The sequence below is a fragment of the Ursus arctos genome, unplaced genomic scaffold (genome assembly GCF_023065955.2).
Source record: "Ursus arctos isolate Adak ecotype North America unplaced genomic scaffold, UrsArc2.0 scaffold_5, whole genome shotgun sequence".
NCBI lineage: Eukaryota > Metazoa > Chordata > Mammalia > Carnivora > Ursidae > Ursus > Ursus arctos.
Window position 1 is genome coordinate 49114391 of NW_026623067.1, and position 14578 is coordinate 49128968.

At 37.0% G+C, this 14578-nt stretch overlaps 1 protein-coding gene across 1 annotated transcript in view; it reads right to left on the reverse strand.

Moving 5' to 3' along the window:
- Positions 1–283: 283 nt before the first annotated feature.
- Positions 284–14578, reverse strand: part of DEPDC1B (DEP domain containing 1B) — an 82482-nt gene continuing 68187 nt past the window's right edge. Inside the window, exons 8-11 of the mRNA XM_026498930.4 lie at positions 13787–13953; positions 9768–9944; positions 2519–2704; positions 284–1252 (exon numbers count right to left, since the gene is read on the reverse strand). Of these exons, the coding sequence (XP_026354715.2) occupies positions 1091–1252; positions 2519–2704; positions 9768–9944; positions 13787–13953 (692 nt within the window). The 3' untranslated portion in view covers positions 284–1090. The remainder of the gene's footprint in view (positions 1253–2518; positions 2705–9767; positions 9945–13786; positions 13954–14578) is intronic.

Consider the following 14578-nt stretch of genomic DNA (forward strand, 5'->3'; position numbering starts at 1 on the left):
TTGTTTATAAAGAAGGCCTCCAGATGCTCCATAATCTGAGTGTACCATTATTTGCAAAAGGGCAAAGCAAAGCAAAAGAAATTGACAAAGCACCACCTGAAAGTTAGTACAAAAGCCTAAATGTCACTTATTTTATCATAGAAATAAGTGACTGATGTGAGCACACTGGCAAAGATAATGATGTTCAGCATTTGAGGATGTTCTATAACTAACCTAAAGAAATGCCAAAAAAGAACCACGTATAGTATTTTTTAAAAAAAGTATTTATTTACATTCCATTTACTTTCAAAAGGATGAGGAAGCTGGGGGAAATATATTTATAAACGAAGTGGTTTCATTTTACTTAACCCATTTGTGTTTTAATGAAATAACGAAGATCTGACTTACAATCACAGGTGTAAGGGGACCAAAAAACTTTATTCAGTTCAATTCTCCGTTTTCAGCTACGACTGAAATTATACCACCGCAGGAAAATGAAAATCTACTCCACTCAGAGGTAAACACCTGCTAATATATATGTTATTAAAGAACCAGCTTTAGTTATATCTGTCATAACATCCAACGAATCTGCAATAAAAGACACAGCCATCATAATATAGGACATTAAGAATCTTTGTGCAACATTGACAACCAGATTTTACACAAGAGAAATCACAACTATTAAGCTATGATGTCAACAGCATCACAGTAACAGTACCCAGTGTCTTTCTTATTCAAGTATAGACACTATTTTTAAGACTCGGTTATAACAAAGACATCAGTAACTAAAATGTACACACAATTATTTTATTAACACCATGAAAAACAATGAATAAAAAAATAAAAATACCCTTAAATTTGTAACAATTACAAACATGTTAACATTACCACTATATATTTGTCTAAATTTTAACTGATTTTTACACTTTTAAAAATAGCACTGAGTTTTATAAAAATACTGATAATGGCTCAACATTTTTGGAAGTCCGATCATTTTATATTTCAGTAGTCTCTATTTTCTGCTCTTCTTTCTTCCACCGCCATCGTCCTCCTCTAACCACACATTTGCTCAAGTCAACAACAACAGAGATCTCTAACAGCTATGGAAGTACTACATCCGAAAACTTCTAGTTCTTTGAAATGGTTGGAAAGGGTTTTTTAGTGCCCACGTTAGCAGCTGTGGTTTCGGTTTCGGTTTCTCAGGAAACAGAAGTGCTTCACTTTCTGGGGTAGGAAATCGTTCTTGGTAGACTTCAGGATAGGATTTTTGAAACTGAAAAAAAAAAAGATTCAAGATAAGTCAAAAAACCAGATAAGAACCAATAAAATTAGGTGATCTAATTTTAAAATTAAAGAGTTTCTAATCTGATTCCATACTAGGCTGTTTTTATTTTGTTTTACTGTTTATTGCTCTCCATCAGAAAACAGAATAAGATGATGACAAATCATAATCAAATTCACTCCAACACAAATCCATTTCTTGTGAGATCATTTGATTTCACTTGTTATAGATCTAATGCAACTTTAATTTGATTCAATCTTCAAACAAACTCATTTCGGTCAGATTTCTTAAAATTCCCCCCGCTTGCTAACTATAAACAGATTTTACTTTAAAAAATATTCACAAGTAATTCTGACTTGAAAATAACTTATGTTCCATACAGTTCAAGAAAATTTTGGCCCAACTATATTTCACGATCTCCCTGCTTCTCCAACTCGGCCCCACCTGCTTCTGCTCAAATGGAAGGGAAAACGTTCCAGTATATATTACTTTATGAAAATCTTAAAGAGAGGCAATATGCTTTTTCTTTGAACCTCAACAGTGAACTCTTCTCCAAAACTACTGAGAAAAATATGATTGGGATTCTAGAACTCTGGTGCTCTGTGTATAATCCCATATGTACGATATGATCAGGAATCAAGCTTGCAGGAATCAGTCTTGAAAAATAAAAATCATTCCCTTAATCTTGAATCAGTACTTCAAGAATGGTCAAAGTAAATCTCTTTGGAGTTAAAAACTCTTCAATGAAACCCAAAGCTGTGTTGCCTAGCAGGAATTAAACACTTTCAGTGATGCCTGAGGCAAGAAACCAATTTGATACTGGCCACCTAAAACCAAAGTCTCTTCAATTTTACACATCTTGTATCTGCAAATTCAATACAATTTGCCTTTCAAAAAAAATCAAGAGGAATCTGTCCTCATTTGACAGCTTCTCCGAACTCAAAGTAATTGCTCCACTAACTCACATCATGCCACATACCCAAACAAAGGACAAATAACAGAGAGCGGCTCCGTAACGAAGAGCTCAGTGATGAATGGTAAAATCTCTACACTGGAGGCTAAGATGTGGGAAACTGACCACAACTGCGTACACCCATGAGACTTCTGGAATATATGAATTGAATAATATACTTTCAAAACTGCTATGTCTCAGAAGATGAGATTCACCTGAAACCCATTAAAATAGAGAATAAAAAGAAAAAACAATATTAAGAACAGCAGGCAGAAGAAATGGCTTCTAAAGAATATCCTTTTTACCTGCTTCAATTTTTTCTTCTTCTCTTTGTTGGAGAGTTTGGCATCTGTTATGACTTCCTCCAACAAAGCTGCCAGAGGTTCCTGAGAGCCGTATGCTCTCTGGTATTCAAATTCCTCTGGACTGATTTGACGGCAAAATGACGGGGCAGATAAAGTGATATCCATATCGGCTCCTGGGTATTTTATCTGAGGCAAAAGGATTAATAGTGAAAGGAATAAGTGTATTTTCATATAAGTTGCAAAATTGGTTCAGATCAAATACAGTATATCTCCTACTAGGAATGCCATGTCATTCTTCAATTCATTAGGGAGAAACTCTTTATTCAAACGTAAAAGTATTTCTATAAATTTGAATAAAATATCACTTAAAGCCACAGCTTTACATAAGAGATTCTTACCTTTTTAAACCCAAGAGCCATTTTAATAAACAGAAAACCTGGTGTGCTCTTTTAAATAAAATTAAATTGAAACATAAACTAAACATGTTGACAAAAATGACTCAAAGCAATTACAATACTGAAGCCTCGCTCCTTTCCACATCTGGAGAATCTGATCCTCCCTTCCTTGCAAATGGACAGGGACACACGTGCAGCATGGCTGTTATGTATGGAGAAGTACTAGAACCATCTCCAAATATGTTAACAGTGAAAAGCAAGAAAACAAATGTGCAGACACTTACAGGGCAAAAGGGAGAACGGAGAAAAAAGAGAAAAGACAATACCAAGACTCATAAATAAATGAACATCCATTAAAAATATTTAATTTCACACCTACATACACAAAGCAAATACTAACAGACATAAAGGGAGAAATTGATGGTAATACAAGTCTTAATAGGAGTCTTTAACACCCCACTTAAATCAATGGAGAAGTCATGCAGATGGAAAATCAACAGGGAAATAGTGGTTTTGAACAAGACATTAGATTAGGTGGACCTAACAAATATATACAGAACATTCCATTCAAACACAGCATTATACACACTCTTTTCAAGTGCACATGGAACGTTCTCCAGGATAGATCACATGTTAGGCCACAATAAATTTAATCGCAATAAATTTAAGAAGACTGAAATCATATATCAAGCAACTTTTCCAACCACATAGTGTAAAAGTAGAAATTAATTACAAACAAACAAACTTAGAAAAAAAACACAAACACATGCTACTAAATAACCAATGGGTCAGTGAAGAAATCAAAGAGGAAATAAAAAATACATGGAGACAAATTAAATGAAAACAACAATGGTTCCAATCTTCAGGACACAGTAAAAGCAGTTCAAAGAGGGAAGTTTATGGTAATACAGACCTATCTCAAGAAACTAGAAAAATGACTAATAAACACCCTAACCTTACACCTAAGGGAACTACAAAAAAAGGACAAACAAAGCCCAGAGCTAATAGAAGGAAGGAAATAATAAAGATTAGAGTGGAAATAAATGAAATAAAGAGTAAAAAAAAGATCAATGAAATCAAGAGCTGTTTCTTTGAAAAGAAAAAAAAAAATTGATAAACCTTTAGCCAGACTTGACAACACAAAAAGAGTGAGGACTCAAATAAATAAAATCAGAAATAAAGAAGAAGAAATAACAACACCACAGAAATGCAAAGGCTTATAAGAGAGTATTATGAAAAATTTTATTCCAACAAATTGAACACCTAGAAGAAATGGGTAAATTTCTAGAAACATACAATCTTCCTAGGTTGAATCAGAATGAAATCAAACATGTGAAGAGATCAAATACTATTAATGAAACGGAAATGGTAATCACAAAACTCCCAACAAATAACAGTTCAGGATCAGAAAGCTTCACAGGTGAACTCTAGCAAACATTTAAAAAAGAGTTAATATCTATTCTTCTCTAACTAGTCAAAAAAGTGTAAAAGGAAGGATAACTTCCAAATTCAATGTACAATTCAATTCAATGTACCCTGATGCCAAAACCAGATGAAGACACTACAAAAAAAGATAACTATAGGCCAGTATCTCTGATAAACATAGATGCTAAAATCCTCAACAAAATATTAACAAACCAAACTCAACAATACATTGAAAAGATCATTCACCATGACCAAGTAGGATTTATTCCAGAGATGTACGGGTGGTTCAGTAGTCACAAATTATTCAAATGTGACACATCACATTAACAATAAGAAGGATAAAAACCATATGATCATTTAAACAGATGCAGAAAAAGCATTTGGCAAAATACAACAGCCATTCATAATAAAGAAAAAAAAAACCCACCTCTCAACAAAGTGGGTTTAGAGGGAACATACCTCAACAGAACAAAGGGCACACCGAAAAACACACAGCTAACATTTAACTCAATGATAAAAAGCTGAAAGGTATTTTTTGCCTCTAAGATCAGGAACAAGACAAGGATGACCATTCTCACCACTTTATTTAACACAGTATGAAAGTCCTAGCCACAGCGATCAAATAAAAAGCACCCAAATTGGGAAGGAAGTAAAACAGTCAATATTTGCAGATGACATGATACTATACATAAAAAACCCTAAAGACTCCACCAAAAAACTATTAGGATAAATGAATTCAGTAAACTTGCTGGATACAAAATTAATATACAGAAATCTATTATGATTTTTATGCTATTAACAAAATAGCAGGAAGAGAAACTGAGAAAACAATCCCATTTATAATTGTACCAAAAAGAATAAAATACCTAGGAATAAATTTAACCAAGGAGGTGACAGACTATACTCTGAAAGAAATTGAAGATGGGGTGCCTGGGTGGCTCAGCTGGCTAAGTCTCTGTCTTCAGCTCCGGTCATGATCCCAGGGTCCTGGGATTGAGCCCCACATTGGGCTCTCCGCTCAGCAGGGAGCCTGCTTCTCCCTCTCCCTGCTGCTCCCCCTGCTTGTATTCTTTCTCTGCCAAATAAATAAATAAAATCTTTTTTAAAAAAGAAGGAAATTGAAGACAACACAAATGCAAAGATATACCATGCTCATAGATTGGAAGAATATCATTAAAATGCCCACACTACCCAAAGTAATCTACAGATTAAAAGCAATCCCTATCAAAATACCAATAGCATTTTTTCACCGAACAAGAAGAAGTAATTCTAAAATGTGTATGGAACCACAAAAGACCTCAAATAGTAAAAAAAAAAAAAATTGAATAAAAAAACAAAGCTGGAGGTATCACAATCCCAAGTTTCAAACTATACTGCAAAGTTATAGTTACCAAAACAGTATGGTACTGGCACAAAAATAGACACATAGATCAAATCAGAATAGAGATCAGAATAGAGAGCCTAGAAATAAACCCATGCATATATGGTCAATTAATCTATGACAAAGGAGACAAGGATATACAATGGGGAAAAGACAATCTTTTCAATAAATGGTACTGGGAAAATGGGATAGCTAGTCCAAAAGAATCAAACTAGACCACCTTCTTATACCATACACAAAAATAAACTCAAAATGGGTTAAAGTCCTACATGTGAGACCTGAAACCTTAAAACTCCTAAAAGAAAACATAGGCTGTAATCTCTTGGACATCACCCTAAGAAGCAATAAATTTATGGATATTTCTCCTCAGGCAAGAGAAACAAAAGCAAAAATAAACTCCTGGGACTACACTAAAATAAAAAGACTTTGTACAGCAAAAGAAACCCTCAATAAAACAAAAAGGCAACCTAGGGAATGGGAGAAAATACCAGCACATGATATATCCAATAATGGTTTACTATCAAAAATATATAAAGAACTTATACAACTCAACACCAAAAAAAACAAATAATCTGATTTAAAAATAGGCAGATGATCAGAATAGACATTTTTCCAAAGACCTACAGATGGCCAACAAACACACAGAAAGATGCTCAACATCACTAATCTTCCAGAAAACACAAGTAAAAACTACAATGAGATACCACCTCACACCAGTCAGAAGAGCTAGAACCAAAGAGCCAAGAAATAACAAATGTTGGCAAGGCTGTGGAGAAAAGGGAACCCTCATGCACTGTTGGTGGGAATAAAAAGTGGTACAAGCACTGTGGAAAACAGTATGGGGTTTCCTCAACAAATTAAAAATAGAACTACCCTATGACCCAGCAATTCCATTTCTGGATATTTACCCAAAGAAAATGAAAATACTAATTTGAAAATATATGTGCACCCCTATGCTTATTGCAGCATTATTTACAATAGCCGAGATACGGAAGCAACCTAAGCATCCATCTGCAGATGAACAGATAAAGAAGATGGGGTATATACACACAATGGAATATTATTCAGTCATCAAAAAGAATAAAATCTTGCCATTTGTGACAACATGGATGGACCTAGAAGGTATTAGGCTAAGTGAAGCAAGTCAGTCAGAGAAAGACAAATACCATATGGTTTCATTTATATTTGGAATATAAAAGTAAAACAAACAAATTAAAACTGAACAGACTCTCAAATACGGAGAACAAACTGGTGGTTGCTAGGGAAGAGGGGGTACGGGGGTGTGGGAAATCGGTGAATGGATGAAGGGGGTTCAGAGGTACAAATTTTCAGTTATAAAATAAGTCACAGAGATGGAAAGTACAGCCAATAATGTAATAATGTTGAATGGTGACTACACTCACTGCAGGGATCAGTAATGTACAGAATTGTTGAATCTCCCTGCTGTACACCTGAAACTAACAACATTGTATGTCAATGTTACTTTAATAACAAAGAAATTAAAAAGTATTTAATTTCATGCTCCAAGAGTTCCATCTTCCCAAAAATATAACACCTATTGTACTGCCGCCAGAAGCCTAGTAAGAAAAATACTAGATACCTATGATTTAAGGGCACAAAAGGAAGAAGAGGGTTGCGGTCAAGGCTAATAGAAGGTTGGTGTCAAAGATAATGCCCACCTCACAATTTATCTATCACGGGGTCAGCCCTGAACCTTCCCCGGAACAATCTGAGTAACACTGTTCATTTTCAGAGAAGCCCTGCCCTAAATCTGATAGGCTGTCGGGGCTGAGCAGGCCACATGAGAGAGCAGATCTCCAGGTACTAAAACAATTGCTGGGCGATTCCACCAAGCACTTCCAAGAGAGAAAACGTAATTGGACAAACGAGTGGTTACTGGCTTCACTTAGTGCCAGGGCAGTGCGTCTCCCCAAGATCATGCTAATCTGCTGTTAAATGAATCAGCACAGCTCAGCCTCTGATCTTCAACGGAGAGCAAAGGGCTCCGGTCGAAGCTGCTGCAGTGACTGCCTGCACTACGGGCACCACGAACCGAGCGGGTATACAGGGCAACAGCTGTTGCTATCACTTCTCCTTGCAGAATTCAGTCCTTCTTTCCTTCTCTACTTTTTTTTAAGTTTGGGTCATAAAAATATTGGGGGGAGGGGATTTAACGAAAGCAGCAATAAGGCTACACTTTTTACTCATTAAAATGGCAAAGATATATATGTGAATGAGAAGTAGGCAAGGTTTCTTGGACCACTCATGGGAATATGGATCGGAACAATCATTATGAAGGGAAATCTGGCAATATGCAATCAATACTTAAAATGCATCCGTGGCCTTTGACCACACAATGCCACTTCTAAAAATTTATTCTTAGAAAATAATCATGGATCATCCCCCCCAAGAAATCTAGCTACAAAAATATTTACCCTTATATTATTTGCAAAATGGAGGGGAAAATGGAAACAATCTAAATATTAACCAAAGAAAAACATTAAAATAAATTGTGGTATATATCCATATTATGGAATACTACACTACCAACAATAACAATATTGTGGAATAATACAACGCTAATGATGATAATAATATTAACAGCAGCAGCTACCAACTGAGGGGCTACTATGTGATAAACATCATTCTAAGCACTTTACACATCTTAAGCCATTCAATCCCTAAAACAACCCTAGGAGGTAGGTATTAACTGTTATTATCCCACTTTACAGATGAGCAAAAAGAGATATCAGGTAAGACTGAAGCAGAGACACTTTAAAAAATGTGCCCGAGGTCACAGGACCAATGAAGGGCACATGAGGAATACAAGTACCACTTAGCTCCAGCATCTGTGCTCTCAACCACCCTGGGGTCAGTCAAGAATATTCAGTGATGCAGGAAATATTTCTTGTTGTAGTGTCAAGAGCAAATAAGGTATGAAAGGGGGGGGCAATTAAGGAAGGAGAAGAGAAGAGAAGAGAAGAGAAGAGAAGAGAAGAGAAGAGAAGAGAAGGCACGGCACAGAAAAACACCTGAAAGATCATAATACTAACTGAACATTGGGTTTTATTCTTACAAGTTTTTGGTGCACACTTTCTATATTTTCCAATTCTTTGAATATATTTAACACTGATAATCATCAAAACTTTTTCTATTTTAATTTTTTAATAGTTTAAGATTTATTTATTTTAGAGAGAGAAAGACACACATACACACAGAGCACATGGGGGGCAGGAGAGGAAGGAGAGAAGAAGACTCCCTGTTGAGCAGGGGGGCGGGGGGCACTCAATCTCACAATGCTGAGATCCTGACCTGAGCTGGAATCAAGAGTCAGAAGTTCAAACGACTGAGCCACCCAGACACCTGTTTTGATTTTTAAATTGCACGCTGAAAACAGGGACAATTATTAACTTTAATAATAATTCAGGAGGTAGCAGTTCACCAGTCCTTAATTGTGGAACCTCAAAAAGTACTTAAGCAGAAAGAGGGCCACTCATTCAGAAGGAGCCAGGCAGACCTCTGTCTGCCTTTACCAAGTGTCTGCTCCCACAGGCTGACATACACACCCCTCTGTGGGGCCCACATCACAGTCATGTATTACATTTCTTCTGCATCACTTTAATATAACAGTAACAACAACAATAACAATAGGCTACCTTTCAAAGAGTACCTGCTGTACGTCAGACATCGAAGCTAGGGGTTTTACATATAATATTCTACTCTTCACAATAGTTTTATAGAGCAGGTAAGGCCCGTTTTAACTCCTTTGGAAACTAAAATTTGGAAATAAAAATCCAGAACGGTCATCATTTAAGGAATTTGCAATCAGAAGTATGCAGCACTGACTGATGTAACCAAACCAAGTAAGCATAAATTTTCAGAATTACCAAGCACACATATACCGATACCATATACCAAGCCCTGCTGGCAGCACTTTGTACATATTTAGTCACTCAGTCCTTCACATCTAGAAATTCCAAGAAGCCTAGCAAGTTTACATGACTTTCTGCTGGCAATTTTCAAGGACTGTTAATATCCCTTCCTTTACCTGGACTCTTCGGAGATGAGCCACACGTTCCTCTATGGAGGTTTGCAAGGCCAGAGGGACTTTCAGAATCTCTTCGTAATTGTCCATCAGAAATGTCACCAACCTAGCAGCTAATAACTCATCCAAGTCTACTTCATCCTTAGAACACAAGATACAGCGGGAAAATGTCTGAACCATCTGAAAAAAGAGGAGGAGGTATTTTTTAAATAAACACAGGTGAGGTTTTTTTTTCTTCATGCTGAACTGCATTCAATTAATCTGCAAAAACCAAATGTGACTAGTCAGTGAGAAAAGGCCCACAGCCCAGGGTACACATCCTGTCTGGGCCTGGCCACACCTGGTCATCTCAATGGGCTGATCTTCTTGTCAACCAGCATGAACAGAAGGTGCATCTCATCTCACAGAGACTCAGCAGAGACACTTGTCTCAGCAGTTTTTAAAGCACACTCCTATACAGTTTTAAATATATATAAACAGATTCTGCAAATGATGATCACCGCCATTACTTGAATCATGTAGCACTTTTAAGTTCAAAGTACTTTAAACCCATTTAGTTTACTAATATCCTTATTTCATTTTGATTTTTTAGAAATCTGCTAGCATAATCTATGTGCCTCAACTATTACATTTTTTCCTAGTTAACTGTTACTTTCCCTAGGATTCTGGGTGTACATTTGACAATCACGTTTGAACAAAACAATGAGACTTCACAAGTGCATTAAGTGATGAGACGCCTTACGATAAGCAGAAATATAAAAAATATTATGTAGCTGCTTCCATAGAATTCATATTAACTATGATTTGGATGGATTTTTTTTCTTTTTCCTACTAATTTTATTGCTGACAAACTTATTTCAAAACCTATAAGCATGAAATCACGTAATTCTGTTTAATTAGACTTCATATCATCAACATACTGCAGAAGATACTTTATCTGCACTCTCACTTATGTGTACAGAGACACCCAGACATTTTTTACCTGGATACTACGGACATTGGGGAATCTTAATGCCTTGAAATTCTACATAAAATTTTACACGTGCATTCTTCTGGGGAACAGGTGCAAAGTTTTCTTCAGCTTTTCAAAAGGGTCCATTAGCCCCATTACCCATCTACTCCACCCAAAAGGAAGGTCAAGAATCACTCTACTGGGCACTGAGTGCTCCTCCACTCTTACCCCACACTTCTAAAATGAGGCCAGAAGACCCCGAGGAATATACCGTGGTTCACCAGGATATGGAAAGGATGTACACCCCCATGAAGCATCGATTTTGCTCCAAGACCTCCAATTTTGAGGAAAATTAAGAAATTCTTAGAATTCTAAACATAAACCCTATTTTAAAAGACATGCTGACACAACAAAGTAGAATTCAAAACTAGTATATACGTTTTTAAACCAAATTGAAAATATCTTCAGAAATATCCTCACCCAACTAGAAGTCCTTGCAACAGCAATCAGACAACAAAAAGGGATAAAAGGTATCCAAATTGGCAAAGAAGAAGTCAAACCGTCTCTCTTCGCAGATGACATGATACTTTATATGGAAAACCCAAAAAGACTCCACCCCCAAATTACTAGAACTTATAGAGCAATTCAGTAGTGTGGTGGGATACAAAATCAATGCCCAGAAATCAGTTGCATTTCTATACACGAACAATGAGACTGAAGAAAGAAATTAGGGAATCCATTCCATTTACAATAGCACCAAAAATCATATGTTATCTCGGAATTAACTTACCCAGAGATGTAAAGGATCTATATTCTAGAAACTACAAATCACTCTTGGAAGACATCGAAGAAGACACAAAAAGATGGAAAAATATTCCATGCTCATGGATCGGAAGAATAAATATAATTAAAATGTCTATGCTACCCAGAGCAATCTACACTTTCAATCCCATCCCAATCAAAATATCAATGACATTTTTCAAAGAGCTGGAACAAATAGCCCTTAAATTTGTGTGGAACCAGAAAAGGCCCGAATCACCAAGGAATTGTTGAAAAGGAAAAACAAAGCTGGGGGCATCACACTGCCAGATTTCAAGCTATACTACAAAGCTGTGACCACAAAGACAGCATGGTACTGGCACAAAAACAGACACATAGACCAATGGAACAGAATAGAGAACCCAGAAATGGACTCTCGGCTCTTGGGGCAACTAATCTTTGATAAAGCAGGAAAAAACATTCAGTGGAAAAAAGACAGTCTCTTCAATAAATGGTGCTGGGAAAATTGGACAGCTACATGCAAACGAATGAAACTTGACCACTCTCTCACACCATACACAAAGATAAACTCCAAATGGATGAAAGACCTCGATGTGAGACAGGAATCCATCAAAATCCTAGAAGAGAGCATAGGGAGCAACCTACACGACATCGGCCACAACAACTTCTTTCATGACACATCTCCAAAGGGAAGAGAAACAAAAGAATAAATGAACTTGTGGGACTTCATCAAGATAAAAAGCTTTTGCACAGCCAAGGAAACAGTCAAAAAAACTAAGAGGCAGCCCATGGAATGGGAGAAGATATTTGCAAATGACACTACAGATAAAAGACTGGTATCCAGGATCTACAAAGAACTTCTCAAACTCAATACACGAGAAACAAATAACCAAATCAAAAAATGGGCAGAAGATATGAACAGACACTTTTCCAATGAAGACACACAAATGGCTAACAGACACATGAAAAAATGTTCAAAATTATTAGCCATCAGGGAAATTCAAATCAAAACCACATTGACAACCACCTTACACCAGTTAGAATGGCAAAAATTGACAAGGCAAGAAACAACAAATGTTGGAGAGGATATGGAGAAAGGAGAACCCTCTTACACTCTTGGTAGGAATGCAAGCTGGTACAGCCACTTTGAAAACAGTGTGGAGGTCCCTCAAAAAGTTAAAAATAGAGCTACCCTATGACCCAGCGATTGCACTATTGGGTATCTACCCCAAAGATACAGACGTAGTGAAGAGAAGGGCCATATGCACCCCAATGTTCATAGCAGCATTGTCCACAATAGCTAAATTGTGGAAGGAGCCGAGACGCCCTTCAACAGATGACTGGATTAAGAAGATGTGGTCCATATATACAACGGAATATTACTCAGCCATCGGAAAGAACGATTACCCAACATTTGCTGCAACATGGACGGGACTGGAGGAGATTATGCTAAGTGAAATAAGTCAAGCAGAGAAAGACAATTATCATATGGTTTCACTCATTTATGGAACATAAGAAATAGCAGGGAGGTTGGTAGGAGAAGGAAGGGAAGAATGAAGGGGGGTAAACAGAAGAGGGAATGAACCATGAGAGACTATGGACTCTGGGAAACAAACTGAAGGCTTCAGAGGGAGGGGGGTGGGGGATTGGGATAGGCCAGTGATGGGTAGTAAGGAGGGCACGTATTGCATGGTGCACTGGGTGTTATACGCAAATAATGAATCATGGAACACTACATCAAAACCTAAGGATATACTGTATGGTGACAAACGTAACATAATAAAAAATTATTATTAAAAAAAAAAAAAGAAATATCCTCACTCATAGACCCTTAGATCATACCCCAAGAGAACAAATTCTCTGTCTCCCCCAGGCTGTCTAGTCCAACTCTATGTTTTACTTCTTTCCTCTTTAGCCCATTATATGTGCTGCCCCTCTCCTACTTGTTAGAGTAACAAATGCTTCGCAACTCTGTCCCGGAGGAAAGTATGTCCTTTTCTTGAGAGAACCCTTCTCCTTACTGTTCACCCTTCTTCTCTTTATGTTGACAGGAGGCAGGAGACAGCAGACACCTCTACACTCAGACTCTATCCCTACTCACTCTTCGCTTTCCATTATGTTCTTTAAGACACCAACATGGAAGTATAATCCCACCTGAACAGTTTCCAAGCCATGGCTCTTTGAGCAAGCCTGTCTTGGCGCCTTTCTTGGGTTGCCAAGCTAGTAAACTTACTCAGTTGAACCGTATTCCAAAAATTCAAGTCAAGTTAGATGTTAGAGATCAACCTACCAGTGTTCGGGTCCCAAAGCCATCACACAGGGGTGGCATCTCCTTATTTAGGCAGATCCTTGTCATCATCCTCATCAAGAGCTGTAACTTTCTCCTATTTTCTGGTGGCAGGAGGAGGCAGCATATCTGAAAAGCTTCAATAGCCATTTTCTCTTTCTGTAACAAACCTATTAAGAAAAAAAAGTTTTCGGGGATGTACTGTATGGTGACTAACATAATATAATAAAAAATCATTATTAATAAAAAAAAAAAAAAAAAAAAAAAAAAAAAAAAAGAAAAAAAAGTTTTAATCTTTCAAAACCAATAGCCTCCTTGACTCAATTATGCTTACATTTTTCAAAATAGATATTTTTATTAAAATTATATAAAACATGTCCACATATTCAACTGTGCTGGGCCAACTGATTATAGATCCACTGAATCAGCACAGAAAATACAAACCATCAACTAGGGATGACAAACATCTAGAACAAATACAGCCATTTCCCTCCCTCACACCCTTGCCAGACATAACCAGATTTTCACAGCCTTCTTTCCCACTGAACTAAAATCAGGTTAAGTCTAACCTACTCCTCAACACTCATAGTTACTAGGACCAAGACAACATGAGCAAGGACACGAATGCACCACTACTGCCGTGAATTCTCCCCCTTGTATTATGTCCGCAGGACGAGCAGGGTCACTATCTGGCATGACTCTTACAGGCTGACTCAGAGGGCTGATAGGCCTACAGTCAAACCACTGCCAGATGGTTGCACTTGTTTCCAAACAACACACGTCAAATAACCCTTC